Source organism: Tachyglossus aculeatus, chromosome 10 (genome assembly GCF_015852505.1).
Source record: "Tachyglossus aculeatus isolate mTacAcu1 chromosome 10, mTacAcu1.pri, whole genome shotgun sequence".
In the NCBI taxonomy this organism is placed as follows: domain Eukaryota; kingdom Metazoa; phylum Chordata; class Mammalia; order Monotremata; family Tachyglossidae; genus Tachyglossus; species Tachyglossus aculeatus.
Genome location: NC_052075.1, coordinates 33,532,954 through 33,554,303, shown reverse-complemented (window position 1 = coordinate 33,554,303; position 21,350 = coordinate 33,532,954). Strand labels below are relative to the sequence as shown.

At 45.0% G+C, this 21,350-nt stretch overlaps 1 protein-coding gene across 1 annotated transcript in view; it reads left to right on the top strand.

Annotated features, from left to right (window-relative positions):
- PPP1R3A (protein phosphatase 1 regulatory subunit 3A) overlaps window positions 1-21,091 on the top strand; it is a 43,309-nt gene extending 22,218 nt beyond the window's left edge. The window contains exons 2-4 of the mRNA XM_038752899.1: window positions 15,239-15,297; window positions 15,408-15,514; window positions 17,600-21,091. Coding sequence (XP_038608827.1) covers window positions 15,239-15,297; window positions 15,408-15,514; window positions 17,600-20,197 — 2,764 coding nt within the window. The 3' untranslated portion in view covers window positions 20,198-21,091. The remainder of the gene's footprint in view (window positions 1-15,238; window positions 15,298-15,407; window positions 15,515-17,599) is intronic.
- Window positions 21,092-21,350: the final 259 nt, after the last annotated feature.

The following is a 21,350-nucleotide window of genomic DNA, read 5'->3' as shown; positions in this document are numbered from 1 at the left end:
ACAGACCTCAGTGCAGGAATAATAGCTTGGAAAAGTGCCTATGGTTTTTGTTATGGTATTAAATGCTTATTATGTGCCAGATACTGTACTAAGTGCTGGGGAAAATACAAGCTTATCAGGATGGACTTAGTCCCTGTCCTACATTGAGGCTCACAGTCTTAATCCCCATTTAACAGATGAGGTGACTGAGTCTCAGAGAATTCATTCATTCATTCATTCAATTGTATTTATTGTGCACTTACTGTGTGCAGAACACTGTACTAAGCACTTGGAAATTTGGCAACAGATAGAGACAGTCCCTACCCAACAATGGGCTCACAGTCTAGAAGGGGGAGCGAGAAGTTAAGTGACTTACCCAAGGTCATGCAGCAGACAAGTGGCAGATCTGGGATTAGAGCCCAGGTCCTTCTGAATCCCAGACCTTTCCTCTATCCACTAGGCCAGGCTGTTTCTCTACCACAGTTGTGAACAGGTATACTTTCAGCCTCTCACCTTGGATATAAGAATATGGTGCTGGGGTAGATATCCCTTTTTTAAAATAATCAATCCATATTATTTATGAAAGACCTACTATGTGCAGAGCTCTGCATGAAGTGCTTATTTCTGGCTGGGTAAGATCATGAGCAAGAGGGACTTGAGAGGAGTCAAGAGGGCAAGCAGGGAAACAGTAGTTCATTCATTCATTCGTTCATATTTATTAAGTGCTTAATGTGTGCTGAGCACTGTCCTAAGCACTTGAGAAAGTACACTACAACAATAAACAGTGACATTCCCTGCCCAGTCGAGGGGCAGGGAAGAGCAAAGGGAACAACTCAGGGTGATGCAGAAGGGAGTGGGAGATGAGGAAAAGATGCAGGACATGGGCCAGGGATTGGCGGTGAGACAGATGAGATCAGGGAACGGTGAGCAGGTTAGCGTTAGAGGAGTGAAGTAAGTGGGCTGGATTGTAGAAGGAGAGAAGGGAGGTGAGGTAGGAGGGTGCAAGGTGATGGAATGTTTTATTGAAGAGAGTTGATAGTAAAATGAAGAAGGCTGTTGGGAAAGGGTAAACAGTTTTTTGCTTGATTTAGAGGGGAATGGGTAGCTGCTGATTGCTTTGAGGAGGGGAGGTGAATGTTGAGAAATGCTTCAGGAAGACGATCTGTTCAGCAGCACGTGATTTAGACTGGTATTCAATCATTCAATCGTATTTATTAAGTATTTACTGTGTGCAAAGCACTGTACTAAGCCCTTGAGAAAATACAATGCAACAATAAACAGTAAAAATCCCTACCCACAATGAGCTCACAGTTTAGAAGAGAGAGAGCAGCACGTAGACCAGAGGGGAGGCCAATACAGTCATCTCATTGTGCTACCAATTGGCCAATCAGTAGTGCTAAATAAGGCCTCTTGTAGCTGACCCCTGTACTGAGCACTTGAAAGCATCCAATAGAGTTAGAAGACATGATCCTTGCCTTTGAGGAAGGAACTTACAGTCTATGGAGAATGACAAGCAAAATAATTTACAGGTAGGAAAAGAGAAAGGAAAAACAGATGTGTAGCTGGAATAGTGCTATACTAGTAGCAGCTTGGCTCAGTGGAAAGAGCCAGGGCTTGGGAGTCAGAGGTCATGTGTTCTAATCCCAGCTCTGCCACTTGTCAGCTGTGTGGCTTTGAGCAAGTCACTTAACTTCTCTGTGCCTCAGTTCCCTCATCTGTAAAATGGGGATTAAGACTGTAAGCCCCACATGGGACAACCTGATTACCTTTTACCTCCCCCCTCCAGTGCTTAGAACAGTGTTTGGCACAAAGTAAGCACTTAACAAATACCATTATTATTATGATTATTATTATTAGTAGGGCACATAAGTTGACATGTACAGAAATGATACAGGTGGTTCTGAAGCTTAGCAGTTGGGCAGAAGTTCTGAAGAGGTAAATGGGTAGTGTGACCTGGGAAGAAGAAAAATTAAGAAGCCCTCCCAGAATTGATGATGTTTCATAAGGGTTTTGAAGATGGAGTTGCTGGGATCTGGCAGAAGAAATGGCTGAAACAAGGGTCAGACATGTGAGAGATGAGAATGAGACACAGTGAATAAATTAGCATCAGAGGAATGAAAGTTGTGAGCAGGACTGCAGTGGGAGAAGAGAGTAGATATGTAAGAGGGTGAGAACTGATGGAGTGCTTTAAAGCCAGTAGTCAGGAGTTCCTCCTTAATGTGGAGAGGAATGGGAAACCAAACCACTGGAGGTTTCTGAGGAATATAGAGATGTGAGCAGAATGATGTTTTAGAAAAATAATCCAAGCAGTGGAGTGAACTATAGAGTGAAATGGGAGAGGCAAGACACCAGAAGTGAAATGAGGTGAATGGGAGATTCGTTAAAGTGGGAATTTTTTTTGCTGGTACTTGTTAAGAGCTTATTATATGCCAGGCAGTATACTAAGGGCTGGGGTAGATATATACACATCAAGTTGGACGCAGACTGTGAGACAGTCTAGGTCCCATTTGAGGCTCACAGTCTTTCATTTTACAGATTAAGTTTTATAGGCCCAAGGTCTCACAGCTGGCAAATGGTGGAGTCGGGATTAGAACCCAGGTCCTCCTGGCTCCAGGCCTGTGCTTGTGCTCCAGGCCATGCTACTTCTCTATTTGAAAAGTGCCTGAACCAAGATAGTGGCCATTTGGATTGAGAGGAAGGGGCAGAACATAGAAAAATTGTGGAGAGAATTAAACAAGATTTAGCAGTTGATCGAATGTGAAAACTCGAAGAGAACAAACAGCTCCCGATGACACCAAGTTCATAGGCATCTGTGCCAAGAGGATGATGGTGTTATTGACAGAGGTGACAGAGTTAGGAGGAAGAATGATTTTAGGAGTGAAGATGAGAAACTCTGTTTTTTTTAGGTTAACTTTGAGATAGTTGGATATTCAAGGAGGGAATATTCAAGTGGAGGCATGAGGAAATGCAGGATTACTGATTAGGTGAGAAGTTGGGTCCCCTCCCCTCTCAGGGTTGCACCTGGAGAGTTTCCAGTACTCTACCAGTCTCAGCTACAGGAGGGAGAGTCAAGCGGAGGTTTACCCATTCCATCCCTATCTTGGCTAGGCAATCTGCTACAAGGCAAAACTCACCCATGCTGGGCAGCAGCAGCGTGGGAGAGAGTTGAGGGTGAAGTCTCAAGTTTGCTGCGCAGAAGGCAGCAATGGTAACCACTTCTGTGTGTTTACCAAGAAAACTCTATGGGTACACCACCAGAATGATTGCAGGTGGAGAGTGGGGCGTTCTGGGAGAGATATGTCCTTGGTGCCGCTATGGGTCGAAAACGACTCGAAGGCATAAGACAAGAAAAGAGAAGTTGGGGCTGGAGAGGTTAGGTTTGAGGTTCATCTGAGTGGAAGTGGAAGCTAAAGCCATATGATCGGATGAGGTCCCTGAGAGAATTAGTTTAGAGCAAGCAGAGTAGTGGACCTGAAACAGAGCCTTAAAAGACAGCTGCAATTGTGGGACAACAAGTGGATGAGGAGTCAACGAATGATACTGAGAATGAGCAGTCATTGAGATAGGATATCAATCAATCAATGGTATTTATTGAGCTCTTACTGTGTGCAGAGCACTGTACTAAGAGCTTGGGAGGTGGTAGAATATGAAAACCTAAGTAATTTGTCAGTAATACCAAAGTATGAACATGTTTCGAGGAGGAGAGAATGATCCGTAGTGGTGAAGACAAGACAGAGGTCAGAAAGCGAATAATGAAGTCACCGGTGATCTTGGGGAATACTGCCTCAGCCGAGAGAAAGGGGTTACAAAAAGGGAATTTCTTGAAAGAGAGTCAAAGCAGCGGGTGAGATTGATCAAGAATGTGAGGACAGAGTTGGGGCCATGGTTGGAGGGGGCTGTGGGATCCAGAGAAGGGAGATTTTATAAATGCATTTGTTGGTTGTAGTCTTTGGCTGTCGAGTCATTTCTGACCCATAACGACGCTATGGACACATCTCTGCACACAGTGCTCTGCACACAGTAAGCGCTCAATAAATACGATTGAATGAATGAATCTTTTCCAAAATGCCCACCTCCGTCTGCAGTTGTTCTCGTGGTGTATCCATAGAGTTTTCTTGGTTAAAAAACAAAAAGGAAGCAGTTTACCACTGCCTCCTTCCGTGCCGTAAATTTGAGTCTCCGCTCTCGACTCTCTCCTGTGCCGCTGAGGCTCAGCATGGGTGAGTTTTGACTTGTAGCAGCATGACTTAGTGGAAAGAGCACGGGCTTTCCATATCGTACTTTTCCAGTCTGCCCCCAAATTGAGGTGCTCTGCTCCCAGTAGGTTTAGTCTGTATAATTGTTGATGATAATGGATTTTCCTATGAAAAGTAGAAATAAAGGAGAGAGCTTAGTGGAAAGAAAAACAGCCTGGAAATAAGAGGACCAGGGTTCAAATACTGACTGCCACTTTTTCAAATGTATATTTTAAGTGATTACTCTGTGCCAGATTCTGTTCTAAGCACTGGGGTAGATACAAGGCAATGAGGTTGGACACAGTCTATGTCCCACATGGGGCTCACAGTCTTAATCCCCATTTTACAGATGAGGCAATTGAGGCACAGAGAAGTGACTTGCTCATGGTCACACAGCAGAAAGTGGCAGAGCCTCAGGAGAGTCATTTAACTTCTCTGTGCCTCAGTTCCCTCTTCCGTAAAATGGGGATTAAGACTGTGGTCCCCAGGTGGGACATGGACTATGTCCATCCTGATTATCTTGTATGTGTGCTTAATACAGTGCCTGGAACACAGTAAGTGCTTAACAAATACCTTTTAAAAATAGTAAAAGAGAACACAACACCTAAACCTACCGGAGTGTCTTCTTAATGGATATGTTCGAGAATGTTTTCTGTCCATGTACTAAGTGCTGGTTTGTGAGGTTCATGTCTGGGTGTCTGGGTCCTTGGAGTTGAGCACTAAGTGTACATGTGTTTCCTGGTCTTTTATTACCAACGCAACAAGTAAATCGTTCCAAGTCTGATGCCCCTCCCAAAACTGTTTTCAGATCATTAGATTCTAGAAGGCATGGATTCCATCTCTATGGGTTTAGTAAACATCAATTGGTGATGATGATGATACAGCTTTAAACTGGGAATCCCACTTTGGCAGAATCATCACTATAATTAAGCAAGAGTTGTTGCCACTATCATTAGACTCTAATTGTTTCACTGGGAAAAGTCCCAATTATGTAATTTCCCAATTAGTCATGTCCCAATTATGTTTATAGGATGCTCCACTTATGAAATATAAGAAAAATAATTGGGTAAATTAGTCTAACTAATCGCTGCCCAATAATCAGGAATGTTATTTTTAATGCTTTTTCCCCATGACTATTTGACTTCCCCTGACTCTTCCCTATGCGGCCTTGAATTGACACATTTCTTTTCCTGATTCCTTCATGGAAGTCCTTTGTCTTGCCATCCTTCCCAAAGACAAATCTATCACCTCAAGCCCATCCCTGGCCCCCACTGACATTTAAAAGAGCATGTGACCCTGCTAAATGTTGAGCCCTAATCAGGAGAAGAGCTTTAGACTCTGCCCCCTCATAGGGGCAGCTCTCTATCCTTGTGCCTCCTATTCATACCTGGCTCTCAAGGTGAGGACAAGGAGTCCTGAATGTGTGGGACTGACAGAAGCCACTGCTCCCTCTGAGGAACTTGGGAATTTCACTGTATCATTAACAGAATTGAACAATGCCCAGTGGGGAACTGTTTACCCTTGGAAACATTTTTGGCCCAACCTTAAGGAGCCACTTGTAAATTTCACAGCCGGATGAATCACACAAGTCAGGAGTAACCTCCTTATCTGAAATTGGTTACTTATAGTTCTGATTCTTTTCTTTCTCAAGCAGGTCACTCAATTTTAGTGGGACAAACAGATGAGATCCCTCCCAAGATCTAGGCAGGCTGATGGTGCCATATTTCTTGAAATGTTTAACATTCACTTTTTAATTGTTTATTGTGGTGGGAGGGGTATAGCCAGGTATTCCAGGTGTGTTCTATTTGGGTGGAGCTAGGTGCTCCCAGATTAGGTTTAAAGAAACACAAACACAATGATGAGAACTGCTTAGAAATTATGATTATGATTGCCAGGTGGGGATTTCATTTGAAAAACGTTGACCTTTGTGCCTTAAAATTTACATTATAATGGTTATAATCTGATTATAATGATTATTAAATTATAATGATTATAATCTGAACATTTACGCATTACTTTCGAAGCGCTGTATTTGGGACTGTTTTAACTTTTTTCCTGTTGTTCAGACTTGTCAAACGTAAAAGATGCATTGACTTTTTTCTTCTTCATCACCATCATCATCATCATCATCAGTATCACAGCAGCACCACTCTCATCAATATCATCAACTTTAAGACATCACTAGAATTATCACCACCATTGTGACAACATCACTATCATCAGTATCAACAACCATCATCCCCATCACCATTATTATGGCCTGGAGAATCATCAATCTTGGCTGGGATCTTACTTAGAGTAGGGCATTTTGCTAGTTTCTCCTGGGAATTATGAAGGAAGAAGACATAATCCCTGCACTAGTTGACCCTCTAATGATTTGGCAGAAGCTTCTGGAAAGAAATGTATCACTTGATGACTCTTGTATGTAGACAAATGAGGTGTTAATTGTAATGCCTGTCCTGGAGTACTGTGTAAGTACCTTGAGGCAGGACCATGTTTTCTACTTTAATTGGATGCCTTCAAGCAACTAATACAGAGTCTCCAGTACTCAGTATTGAGTACTACATGTAGGGACACTCAATACAAAAGTACACACTTGATCTCATCATCTCTAACCACTGCCCAATCTCTACCCTCACCAACTCTGAAATCTCTCTACCTCACCACAACCTCCTCCCCACAAATCTGTACGATTCCCCCACAGAGACCTCCGACCTTTAGACCCCATCCAATTTTCTCAACTCATCATACCCCACTTAGCCTCCACACATAAACTTCCTTCCCGTGATGACCAAATTGGCGTTCTCAATACCACCCTCTCCACTGAACTGAACTCACTTGCTCCCCTATCCTTTCGTCGATCTCTTACTCATAGTCCTGGGTTACCTGCACACTCAGCCTCCTTCACTCTTGCACTAGAGCTGCAGAAAGTTGCTGGCAGAAATCTAAATATCAGGTCAACTTGGTCCACTTCAAGTTTATCTTTGCATTCTTTAATTTTTCCCTCTCCTCTAGCCGACAAAACTATTTCTCTACCCTTATTGACACCCATGCCCATCGCCCGTGCCAGTTATTCGAGATATTTAACTCCCTTAATAATAATAATAATAATTGTGGCATTTGTTATGTGCTTACTATGTGTCAAGCACTGTTCTAAGCACTGGGGTAGATACAAGGTAATCAGGTTGTCCCTCATGGGGCTTACAACATGGCTCAGTGGAAAGAGCACGGGCTTGGGAGTCAGAGGTCATGGGTTCTAATCCCAGCTCCGCCACTTATCGGCTGTGTGACCTTGGGCAAGTCACTTAACTTCTCTGTGCCTCAGTTCCCTCATCTGTAAAATGGGGATTAAGACTGTGAGCCCCACATGGAACAGCCTGATCACCTTGTATCTACCCCAGCACTTAGAACAGTGCTTGGCACATAGTAAGCTCTTAACAACCACAATTATTATTATTATTATGATTTTATTATTCATCCCCATTTTACAGATGAGGGAACTGAGGCCTGGAGAAGTCAAGTGCCTTGCCCAAGGTCACAAAGCAGACAAGTGGCAGAGCCAGGATTAGAACCTATGTCCTCTGGCTTCGAAGTCAGGGCTCTTTCCACTAAACCACACTGCTTCCCTTCTCAAGCCCCCTCTCGCCCCGCCCCTTGCCGCAAGTGACCTGGCCATTTACCTTATTAAGGAAATTGACACCATCAGGTGTGAGCTCCCTAAAATCACCCCGATCTTCCTCAGTCCCTGCCCCTTCCAGCCCCCTCTTCAACTCTCCCATCCTTGCCAGCAGTATTTCTAGGGGCGATCTCCTGCCTCTTCTCAAAAGCCACCCCCTCCACATGCACACCCAACTCCATTCCTTTGCACCTTATCAAAACTCTCACCCCATCCCTTCTTCCCTCCCAAACAGCCATCTTCAACTGTTCTCTCTCCAATGGCTTCTTCCCCACTGCCTTCAAACATGCCCATCTCTTTCCCATCCTAAAAAAAACCCACATCTCCTTGCAGTTATTGCCCCACCTCCCTCCTATCATTCCTCTCCAAATTCCTTGAGTGAGTTGTCTACAAACCGCTGTCTTGAATTCCTCTCCTCCAATTCTCTCTTTGACCCCCTTCGATCTGGCTTCCATCTCCTTTGCTCCACAGAAATCACCCTGTCAAACATCACCAATGATCTTCTTGCCAAATCCAGCGGCCTTTACTCCATCCTAATCATCCTTGACCACTCAGCTGCCTTTGGCACTGTGAACCTTCTCCTGGAAATGTTATCCAACCTTGGCTTCACTGACTCTGTCCTCTCCTGGTTCTCCTCTTATCTCTCTGGACATTCATTTTCAGTCTCCTTCATGGGCTCCTCCTCTGCCTCCAACCCTGTAACTGTGGGAGTTCCTTAAGGTTCATTTCTGGGTCCATAGTTCTCCATCTACACCCACTCCCTTGGAGAACTCATTCACTCTCATGGCTTCAACTACCACCTTTATGTGGATGATACCCAAATCTACATCTCCAGCCTTGATCTCTCTCCCTCTCTCCAGTCTCGTATCTTCTCCTGCCTTCAAGATATCTTCAGCTGGATGTTCTCCAGTCATCTCAAACTTAGCATGTCCAAACCAGAGCTCCTTATGTTCCCACCCAAACCCTGTCCTCCCCCTGACTTTCCTATCACTGTAGAAGGCACTACAATCCTTCCTGTCTCACAAGCCCATAGCCTGGGCATTATCCTTGACTTGTCCTGTCATTCAACCCACATATTCAATCTGTCACTAAATCCTGTCGGTCCCACCTTCACAACATCACTAAAATCTGCGCTACCCTCTTCATCCAAACTGTTACCATGTTAATACAATCACTCATCCGTTCCCTCCTGGATTACTGCATCAGCCTTATTCCTGACCTAGCCTCCTGTCTCTTTCCACTCCGGTCCGTACTTCACTCTGCTGCCTGGATCATTTCTCTATAAAAACATTCAGGACATGTCACTCCACCCCTCAGAAAATTCCAGAGGTTGCCCATCCCACCTCTGTATCAAAAACTCCTCACCAATGGCTTAAATCATTCATTCACCTCGCGCCCTCCTACCTCACCTTACTTCGCTCCTTCAACAACCCAGCCCACATAGTTCGCTACTCTAGAGCTATCCTTCTCATTGTGCCTCAATCTCCCCTGCCTTGCCACTGACCCCCTAACCCATGTCCTGCCTCTGGTCTGGAACGCCCTCTCTCCTCAAATCTGACAATTACTCTCCCCCTCTTCAAAACCTTATTGAAGGCTCACCTCCTCCAAGAGGCCTTCCCAGACTAAGTCCCACTTTTCCTCATCTTCCAATCCCTTCTGCATTGCCCTGACTTGCTCCCTTTGCTCTTCCCCTTTCTAGCCCCCCAGCAGTTACGTACATATCTGTAATTTTATTTATTTGTGTTGATGTCTGTCTCCCTCTGCCTCTAGACTAAGAGCTCTTTGTGGACTTGGAATGTCACTGCTTATTGCTGTATTGTAGTTTCCCAAACGCTTAGTACAGTGCTCTGCACAAGGTAAGAGCTCATTAAATATGATTGATTGAATAAATACACCTAGGAGGGTGTAGGAATCAAAGCGTGCTCATCGTCACCTATCTTAGACCAGAGCCGGTTTCTGTCCCCAGACTCTAGGAGGTGCAGAGGGGGAGAGGAGCAGATCTGTGGCCCAGTGATGGTGGTAGTGGTGGGGCTCTATGAGGGCTAAGAAAAGCAAATCCCCCAGGAAATGTGGGGAAGACCCCTCTGAACACTTAACTGCCCACTGCTGATGTGTGCAGCGTGGTATAGTGGAAAGAGCTTGGGCTTGGGAGTCAGAAGTCGTGGGTTCTAATCCCAGCTCTGCTGCTGACCAGCTGTGTGACTTTGGGCAAGTCACTTGACTTCTCTGTTGCCTTAGTTCCCTCATCTGTAAAAGGGGGATTGACTGTGAGCCCCACATGGGACAACCTGATCACCTTGTATCTACCCTAGCGCTTAGAACAGTGCTCGCCACATAGTAAGCACTTAACAAATGCCATCATTATTATTATTGTGTACCCTCCTCAGCCTGGACCAGAGCCCAGCTCTATCACCAGCCCCAAGGGGGTGTGGAGGGGGAGAGGAATAAGTCAATCAATCAATCAATCAATCGTATTTATTGAGTGCTTACTGTGTGCAGAGCACTGTACTAAGCTCTTGGGAAGTACAAGTTGGCAACATATAGAGACGGTCCCTACCCAACAGTGGGCTCACAGTCATTCATTCATTCAATAATATTTACTGAGTGCTTACTGTGTGCAGAGCACTGTATTAAGCACGTGGGAGAGTACAATACAGCAATAGACACATTCCCTGCCCACAACGAACTTACAGTCTAGAAGTGCGGAGACAAGTCCAGATTCTGGGGTGGGTGGGGAAGCTGTGGAGGAGAGGAAAAGAGAATCCCCCCTAGAAAGTACAGGATGGCCTCTCTGGACCCCAATAGTGGCCCCTAGACCTGGCTGTATAGGGAGTCACACCCTGCTCTCTCCCTCCCACCCCACCCTCACCTCCATTAGCGGTGCTGAAACTGTGTCTTAGTACATTTAAGACAATAGTAGCTCTGATAAGCCGACTGGAAGACCACCAATCTTAGAGCAATTTGCCAAATAGGAGAATCTGTGCCTCTAATCATCAGATTGTCTTCATGGCCTCCTCCGTCTGCACCAAGCAGGCTCTTAGCACAGTGTTCTATGCATAGTAAGTGCCCAGTACAGCACTCCAAAGCATTCATTCATTCATTCAATCATATTTATTGAGTGCTTACTGCGTGCAGAGCACTGTACTAAGCACTTGGGAAGTATAAATCGGCAACATATAGCACTCAGTACATGATAACCTTCCAGTAGAATACGCTGCACACAGTAGACAGTGAGTATAGTGCTCTACACACTGGGCACTCCATAAATGCTGATGATTGACTGACATTTGCTGGGACAAAGATGCTTTATCAAGGGACTTTTGCCAAATAAAAATCCATTTTTCTTCCTCAATTTTCCCAGAGTCAACTCCTCGTTAGCCCTTAGAGTTCAGATGGCTGGAGGTTGAAGGAAGAGCAGAGGATCCCTGATTCTCCTTCTCAGGTTTGGAGGAATCAGAACTGAGATGGGGTTGGGAAATCTCTGACACAGCTGCTCTTTCCTTCAGTGCCGGGAGCAGCAGAGTACAATGTCTCATATCACTAACTGGCTCTGAGATCCTTCAGATCATTGAAAGTTTGGGTGCCTGACCCTGGCTGGTTGGATGAGAGTGTGGGTTTCAGCAGAAGGCTGACCCTGTCTTTGTGACTCCATGTAGGTCATGCTAATTTCCTATTTAACTTCTTCTCTTCCTCTTTACAGACTCATTTTGGCTTTGCTAAATGCATCACGATAGATGACATGACCAGCAATTGGCTTCTTCACTCTGTACCCCTTCCCCTTTTCAGAGATAAGCTTAGGGGAGCAGTGGCTGAATTAGTTTCCAAAGGAGGGACTTCAGGACCCAGAATTCTCCGGGTGGATTTGCCCAGGGAAATTCTTCTTTCATGAAGTCCACTGTGTTCAAAGTCACTTGTTAAAGGCCCTAGAAGAGCTGATGCATTAGCACTTCAATTGTACCATTAAAATAGCAAAGCTTTGGGATGAGGGAAGCTGAGCCCGGTGGCTTAATGGGGAAAAGCACAGGCCTGAGAGTCTGAGGATCTGGGTTCTAATCCTGGCTTCACAGCTTGTCTGCTGTGTGACCTTGGGCAAGTTACTTAATTCCTTTGGGCTTCAATATCCTCATCCACTATGTGGAGATTCAATTCTTGTTCTCTCTGTCCATTAGACTGTGAGTCCTGTGTGGGACAGAAATTTTTGCAACCTGATTATCTTGTATTTACCCAGTGCTTGGCACACAGTAAGTGCTTAGTGAATTCCATATATATATATAATAATGATGGCATTTATTAAGTGCTTACTATGTGCAAAATGCTGTTCTAAGTGCTGTCTATACCATAGCTATAGTCTAAGCTGGTTATGGGCAGGGAACATGTCCACTAATTCCATTGTGTTCCACTCTCCCAAGGCTCGGTACAGCACCCTGCACTTAGTAAGTACTCAATAAATACCATTGATTGATTAATTGATTGGTAGAGTTGGCTAATTTTCATTTTCATAGAAGCAGCATGGTATAGAGGATAGAGCATGGGCCTGGAAATCAGATGGTCATGGGTTCTAATTCTGCCTCCATGATTTGTCTGCTGTGTGACCTTGGGCAAGTCACCTAATTATCTGGGCCTCAGTTACCTCATCTGTAAAATTGGGAAAAGAGTGTGAGACCAATCTGGGACAGAGATTGTGTCCAACCTGGTTAATTTGTATCAACCCAAGCACTTAGAACACTGCTTGGAATGTAGTAAGTGCTTAACAAGTACTATAATAATTATTCATATTATTATTATTATTATAATATGTTGAGCAGCTTCTAGTCAGCTTTAAAAGGGGATTATGGCCATTTTCCATCAATGCTTGCTAATCAACTCTGCTAAAGAACATGGGGTGGGGCTGGGGAGGAAGCAGGAAGAAAAATAAAATAATTCCACTGAGCCTCTGGAGACCTGGAGCCTCTCGGTGGGTGAGGGAGGGAAATACAGTGAGAGAGAGTGTCCCCGGTAGGAGCAGATTTGGGACAAAGGTTGTTGTCACCTTCCCTCTCCTAGACATCTCCCTCAGGCTTGGACTTGAACCCTCTACCCTTCAATTTTTCATCCCTCCCCCATGCCAACCTGGATATGTGCTTGAGGTAATGAGGGAGTTGGGAGAGGAAGGCCCAGGCCAGGGCTCAGCAGAGGTAAGTGCTGAGTACAGTGTTCTGCACACAGTAAGTGCTCAATGAATATGATTGAATGAGTAATAATCCCATTGGAGCTGGAGGAGGAAGAGGAACTGTGGGTGGCAGTACTGTTAGGGAGCAACTCTTCTGAGCCTGGGCAAGGAGCTGTTTCCCCACCCCCTGCCCTATCCCTTACCCCCACCTCTAGCCCGACCAACCTGAAGCAGAGCAACAGCAGGAGAATGCCAGAGTGGGGCAGAATGATGAGCAGGGAAAGAAACCATTTGGGAGTGCCCCGGCTGGATCCCCATTCTCCTCATCCCACTAGACTTCTTGATTGTGCCAGTGGAGAGGGCACCAGGGGAGACAGCAACATGACTGACACCTTACAGGGAGGGTAGGCACAGCTATTAATAGGGCATTAACAGACAGTCAGACAGAAGAGAAAGGTGCTTGCCTGGAATTTTAGACTGTGAGCCCACTTTTAGACTGTGAGCCCACTGTTGGGTAGGGACTGTCTCTTTATGTTACCAATTTGTACTTCCCAAGCGCTTAGTACAGTGCTCTGCACATAGTAAGCGCTCAATAAATACGATTGATGATGATGATGATGATGGAATGAATTTGGCATTGAAAATTAACTTCAGAAGCAGCATTGCCTTGTTAGAGAGATCACGGGTCTGGAAGTGAGAGGAACTGGGTTCTAATCTAAGCTCTGCCATTTGCTTGCTGGGTGACCTTGAACAAGTGGCTTCACTTCTCTGTGCCTCAGTTTCCTCATCTGTAATATGGGGATAAAATCATTGTTCTTCCTTCTCCCTAGCCCGTGAGCCCCAAATGGGACAAGAACCATATTTGATCTGCTTGCAGTGTCTCTGTTCCACAAAGGGCTCACCGTATGAGGGAGAGGGATAATGGGGTAGTAGATCTTCATTTTACAGATGAAGAAAATGTGGCACAGAGAAATTAAGTGACTTGCCTAAGGTCAGACAGAGGGCTAATGGCAGAGCTGGGATTAGAACCCAGGTTTCCTAGCTTTGAGTCCTGTGGTCTTTCCACTAGGCCAGTCTGCTTCCTCATGATGTTGTTGAACTGAGGTCCAGATGGTTGGAGATTCCATGAAAGATCCATAGACCACTTGCCCTGGGCCAATCATCCTGAATTCCATTCAGGAAAATTGTCTGATGGCACAAAATGCGCAGAAAAATGAAAAATTTAGGAAATTAAAAATATTCAGTCTGGAGATGAGCAAAAGGGAGGAGGGAAAAGAGCAGGCCTGTCTTACTAAGACGTGCAGATTGCAGTAGGGGGTGGGATGCATCTAAAATAACTTTTTTTTTAGGAAGAAAAATCCCCTCTAGCTTCTGAAAGTGTTGAGGCCTCAACTCTAACATTAGCTGGGAGCAATTTGTTATCCGTTGTCTAGATTTAGCTGCCACCTTCATCTCTGAGTTTTATCTTTTCTTTCCTTGGCAAGAGATAGGTTATATCACTTCAGCTGAATGAAATGTGAATAATGAATTAGAAGAGAGCAATTTCTAGTGTCGTAAACCGTCTTGCACTTAATGGAATTTCATCAATAAAAGCAACTATAGATATTGATCCAAAGCTCCTTGAGGGTAGATATCATGTTTACTTTCTCTTGTACTCTCAGGAGTACTTAGTACAGTGCTTTGCACAGTCAGTCGTCAGTAAATACTATCGAATGATTGATTGATTGATATTTTCCCTTGTGAGTACTAAACCCATGACGAATGATCTTCTGCCCACACAGCCACAGTGGAGTGCTGGATTCAGATTTTACTCTGTTAACATGAAGGAACAAAATCCTTGGGAAGCAGCATGGCCTAACGGACAGAGCACTGGCCCAGGAGCCAGAAAATCTGCGTTCTAATCTCATGCCCGCCACTTGCCATCTGTGACCTTAGGCAAATCACTTAACTTCTCTGTGCCTCAGTTCCCTCAACTGCAAAAATCAGATTTCATACCTGTTCTTTTAAAATCAAGATTCAGCAATGCTCCATTTCAAATGTTTAATTTAATTTAATAACTTTATATGTAAATATTTGAAATGCATCAAATGGGCGACAGTTGTTTTGATGCATTCTTTTTGAAAGATGTCACCAGCATCTAAAAATATTTTATAGCAAGTGTTCTAGAAGAGTACACAAAGCTTCTTGTTCATTTTGCAGCAAGGAAGAGACGTCGGAAACATCCGAGGAGCTAAACTGTGATAATTCAAGGATGGCAGGTACCACGCTTCTCCTTTATAAAAATCCCCCTTTAACCCTTAGTTATATATAGGCTTTGGTGGAAAATAGATGTGTGACTTTTAAACAGGTGAAATTCTGTTCCTTTCAGATCCAAATCAACCTGATATCATTCATTCTCATGAGGACAATGGAGACAGTAGCCAGAATGTAAAAGACGTTGGTGGCAAACAAAATTACAAAGGATTGGAGCTGCTGGTAAGTGCTTAAGTTTTCCTAGAGCTGCAGGACAGGACTCTTGTTAGGTATCCACACTGGCGATGTGTCCTCTTCCCCATATAATTGCTGAATGACATATACAGAGGGGAAACCATGTTCTGGACTTCTACTGAAGCTCTGTTATGAGAGCAGCGTACTGTAGTGGGAAGAGCATGTGCCTGAGATTCAGAGGACCTGGGTTCTAATTCTGGCTCTGCCACTTGTCTGCTGTGTGACCTTGGGCAAATAACCTAACTTCTCTGTGCCTCAGTTATCCCATCTGCAAAATGGGGATTAGCACTGGGAGCCTTATATGGGACAGGGACTGTATCCAACCTGATTAGCTTGTGTCTACCCCAGAGCTTAGTTCAGTGTCCTGCACATAGTAAGCACTTAACAAATACCATTTAGAAAGAAGGCATGCTGACCTTAGGCTGGTGTAATAATAATAATAATGGCATTTATTAAGCACTTACTTGAGCAGTCCCATTCCTTATTTCTTTTCTAGAAGGGCGAAGGAATGATCTCCAGGAGTTGGAGGAGAGGTTACCTCTTCCTAGTCCCTAGGGCTAGGTGTACTCTATGTGGCTTTTCTAAGCTTCCTAACATTTCCTTCTGTAATGTTCACTGCCTGAGGTTTTTGAAGGTCTACATTCCCGATTAATGTCAAATTCTCCAGGAGGAACTAAGCACCCTTTTCCCTAATTTTCAAATTGGAAAAAAAAACTACAGCATGCAATTTTGTATCAAATTTGCTGTCATAAATTTCACACTCAGTGAACATTCAATCTATCTGGGGTTTTGGAGGGTTTGGCTGGCGTTTTTCATCCTAAAGGCAGAAAGAGCAGTAAATGAATCACATAATGCAATTTATCCTTCCGTTCTTCCCCTACTCCATCCTGAGCTACTATCAGTGGGTTACGTAGATTTGTGATCATCTGGGGTGACAATGACTCTTACCTCTGCATGTGTCAGTGTACAAAATGCAACTAAACAAAGCCATTTCTCCCTCATCCTCACCCCCAGTTCTAGCTCCTGTCTGCCCCCTCCCTTTCAGGGGTTACAGGGAGGCTGGATCACACAACTGAGCCATTTATGCAACTCCAACTTTTAAAAAGTAGAGAGTTGTCACCCACTGTGCAAATTCTCAATAGCTAAAAGTGAACATCACCATTTTTCTTTTCCAAACCACAGCTTGTAATGAAAGGGCCATAGAAAATCACACACACCCCTAGAACACCTCATTACAATGAGCAAGGCTTACATAGAAAAGTTTGTTTAGAAGTCACTGAGATTGCACATCCCATAAATGATCGGGGAGCTGTAATTTAGATGCTAATTTGCACCATCCCGATGTTAATGCATAAAACAATGAAGCTCTATAATAGATGGAAATGCAACCAAATCTGTGAAACCCACAGGCCTGGGCTCACAAGACAGCTGTGCAGTTGACAAGTAACATGAGCCTTATGTGAGAAGAAGGGAAAATCGTAAGATTTGCATATAATTATTGAGATCATGCAAATGTCAGTTATGAGGAGGGGAAAAAAAACCACAGGCATCTCACTGTTAAATCCTGACAGTTGGCATCACTGAAGAGCTCAGATACATTTGAGTACCAGTTGGCAGAAGGTCATTAAAACAGAATTTGCAGAGACATTAAATTCCCTCACTTTTCTTTGAGTGACGTTTTGCTATTAATAGTTTGCAGAGGCTTTGCAGAAAACATATTAATAAGAGAAACTCTAACAGGGGCACCTAGAGCGAGTGTAAATGTAGCAAGGGGCACCTAGGAAGCTACTCTCTAATTGCTGAGCGTGGCACCATGAGTGTGTATCTCCCCAGTGAGGAGAGAGGGCGATGACAAGGAGGAGAAGTGGAATAATATGATGTGATATTTAGAGGCTGGGAAAGAGGGTGATTAGTTTGGGCCCATTTCCCAAATCATGCCACACAGGTATCCTCAGAGCCTTAATTGCAACCGAACTCCTCACTGGCTCTGGTTCTTGGGAGAATGGAGGTCCTCCCTGGCACCCCATGTTTTTTTGACTACCATTTTCTATCTTCTCATTTGTTCTTTTCAAGCTAAATGAGCCCTCAGGTGATGCTCCAAGCACTCCCTCCAAAGATGAAAGGAGCGCATCTGCAGCAGAACCACCCACTTTTCTGGGTGCCACAGGAAGATCCAGGAATGGCCACTCACCCATGGGAGCCAGTCCACACTTGCTGATGCAACCTGCCTCTCCCATCCCATCTGCAGAAAACATGCTTGGTGGAGAATTGTGTCACCCTGGAAACCACTCGACCAGTGGAGAGTTTAGCCCTCCCTGGTCAACAGCGGGTATAATGTCAGATCCAATAAACAACAGAGAACAACTTTCGGAGGGCCATCTTCCTTCCCACAGAAGGGCTCCTGGAGCCCGGAAGAGAGTCGGGGTTAGTTTTCCAGGAAGGTTAGGAGGTAAGACAGAGAGGGCCAGAGAGGGTGAGACCCTTGAGCAGTTAGCCATCAGCCAGAATCATGTTGACAGGCACCAGGAGGCCCTGGAAATTGCGTGTGAAATTATGCCTTTGGGACCGGACAAAGAACAGCAGTCAAGGTCACACGAGATGGACGTTCTGGATGACAATGCTAATCCAGCTGCAGGGCAGGCTGGGGCACAGGCTTCTTCCCTCCCTTCTGGTTCACTGCTGGTGGGCAGCTTCGATTGCAAAACGAGAGGAGAAAGAAGTCCCAATCCTGGATATTCAAGAATGGATTTCCATAAGAAGTTGTCAATATGCATGGGTGTCTCAGTGGAGCCTTCTAAAAGGCCAGAAAAGGAGGCTGTAAAAGTCACTCAGGAGAAAGAGGTTGGCAACGCTAATGACCAGGAGGAGCAGGACATCCAGCTGGTTGTAGGTGAATGGCAGAGCAGAAATGTGCTGCCAATGTCTCCTGAGGAGCCAGGTGCCACGGAATCTCCTGAAAAGTGGGCAGGGGTAGAGGGGGCCAGAGATAAACTCCACCCCATCCTTCAGAGGGAAGGAATTTCCAGTCCTGCTGATGCTTTGGGCCCACCTGGAGAGCTTCACTCTCCTGAGACTGTTTTAGTCAACCAGGGAGGGGGGCCGAATCCCCAAGAAATGTGTCCATTCTTCTGCAAAGAGTTTGCTTCCAAGGAAAACCCTGGTCTCATCCCCTTCCCAACAAATGAAAATAGTTCATGGACAGACAGTCCCCCACTCCCTGCTCAATGGGAGACATCAGACGGGGCTATACTCGGTGATCAGATGAAGGTCATGGCTGGAAATCAAAGTGGGAATGCTTTGGAAAGTCAAGGAAAAGCACAAGAGCGTGTTGTAAATGCTGCAGAATGGATCAGAGACCAAGCAGGGGGTGAAGGCGGGTGGGGAAGAGGAGTTAACACAAAGAGTTGGAATGCCACTCCAACAGAAGAATTGTTTACCTGCCAAGAAACAGTGAGATGTGAACTGTCTTCTGAAGCTGATCATAGTATTACCGGGAAACCAGAAGCTGAAGCCGCTTATATAATTAAGACAGCATCAGAAAGCACTCTAGAAATCTTGCCTGCTGGAGAAAGAGCAATAATTGCTCAGCTACCTCCAGAGACTCCTCTAAGTGACAAGCCCACAGAGGAAAAGGAAACAGCATTTGATCCACATGAAGGAGGAAATGATGGTGCACATTATCCTCTTTGTCAATGGGAGATAGTGGGTGAGAGGAATGACGCCGGTTCGGAAAAGGAGTCACGTTTCAGCATTTATAATGAACACCAAGGAGAAGGAACTATGTGCAACACTGAATGGAAATCTGAGAGAGCGGGACAAGACACTGGAAATGTTTTACCCTTGGAAAAGAGCTTCCAGTCCACTGCCGAGGGTAGAGAAGCCACTGGAGAAGAGGAAGCACGTTTGAGAAAGTTCATCAAAACCCAGAGTCACCAGCACGGAAACGTGGACATCAACGAGCCCCAGAGGTCCATGGAGAAAAATGCTCTTTCTTGGGCCTTTCCATATTCAGACTTTAACTCTGAAATCGAGGACGGGAACCTCATTTCCAATCAGTGTGGCCCAGGCCCCTCCTCGTTCCCTTCCAAAGATTTTCCCGAGGCTGCTGCCAAGCATCCGATAGCAGGGGGAGCCCCCGGGACCGGGTCCCCCGGGTCAGAACACGATCCTCGTCGAGCTAGAGAGCTCCTAGTGATAGACAAACACGCGGGTCCCGAGATGGCTGCTGATGGTGGGAGCCCCAGGCTAGGGCCTCTGCTCGCTGGGAAGGAGAGAGCGAGCTCCGGGGAACTGGGACTCTGTCAAGTGGAGTCTAGTCTTGGGAAGACCTTCAGGCCATTGATCCTGATCAGTGAAGCGTCGGAAGATGCGGGAGAGACGGCCTCTGAAACAGAAGTGTTAAGAGCCTACCATCCTGACGACGACCAGCCGAAGGACCATCCCAATCCAGATTCTGCCTCTCTCCCTGACCAGGGGCAACAAGATTTCTCTGTGGAGTCTTCCTTTCTAAAGCACATCAGCACTAAAATACTCTATTTCCTCCTGTTCCTGGTATTCCTTCTCACCACCTACTATTATGACTTAATGGTTGGGTTTGCGTTTTACCTGTTTTCGCTGTCCTGCCTCTACTGGGAAGGAGGGAAACGCAAAGAATCTGTCAAAAAGAAGTAGCTGCACAGATCTTTTATTATCCCTTCCCTTAAATTCTAAAATATTTAGCCCCAAACATTTCAGTCATTAGAAGGGAATGGTCATTGCTCATTGTTAAAGAACCAGTGCAGATTTTCTCTTGAAGGATCGTTTAAAAAGGGACGCGGCTGAAGTTTGCTCCTTCGTATAAGTAATTATCCTATATAGGACCATTATGTTTGGATCATTAAATACCTATATGAATATGAGATCTGAAGCACGTCAAGCTCAAATTAGGTACAGCTGTTGCTCCTTAGCAGGCTATGAAGAAGCAATGCTTCATGTCTCTTCACCATGAAAAGAGCCATTTCCTTGCATTCATTTTTTCGCAATAAAAGCTTCCTTCTTGGAGAGTTTTTTTTTTTTTTTGCTCCCCAAGGTTTTATATAGTATATCCAGCCCAGAGAATGGAAATGTGATTTACCCCATCTCCTACTGCTGACGCTGTGATGTGAGATTCACCAGAGTAATTTATAAATCCTCTTCGGAAGGAAAATCTTTTGGTAGATTCCATTCTTTCCATTTTGGTTTCGTTGCTTTATGGCGATGTTCCCCATTGGCAGAGTTTGGGTTCAGAATGCAACGTTTGACTATTTGGGGAGAACCCGAGTGAGACAGAATGAGTTCTGTCCCCTCACCCCAGTGCTGACAAAGATGGGGTGGTGATGAAGAGTTTGTTAGTGCTCATTAAGGGGGTGGGAGGTGGGTCCCCAAATGACATTTATATCTTTTTGTAAATGAAGCCAATGTAATACGAATGCTGTACGTTCCCCCATGGAGAATTATTTCGGGTAGCAATTCCGAAGTGGGTTTTCCACTAGCATTGCTTTCACCAGCATTTGCACCTATGAAATAAAGACAAAAGGATTTCTCGAGGAAATCATCAGTTTTTGGTGTATTCAGGAATGCTTCAGATCTGTTTCTCCACTTCCTTGCTCCCAGTTTATAAGCAGACCTTTGCGTTTATTCAGAACCTCTGGGTAGACCCTGGGAATACCTGTTGCTTGCAAGTGAAGTATACGGGCCAGGAGGCAGATTGAAAAAGATGTTGGGTGGAGGGCTTGGCAAAGACTTTGGAGCCCATACCAGATTGACCTAGAGACAGCTGCCAGGGCAGGGTTGGGTTAGGAACACC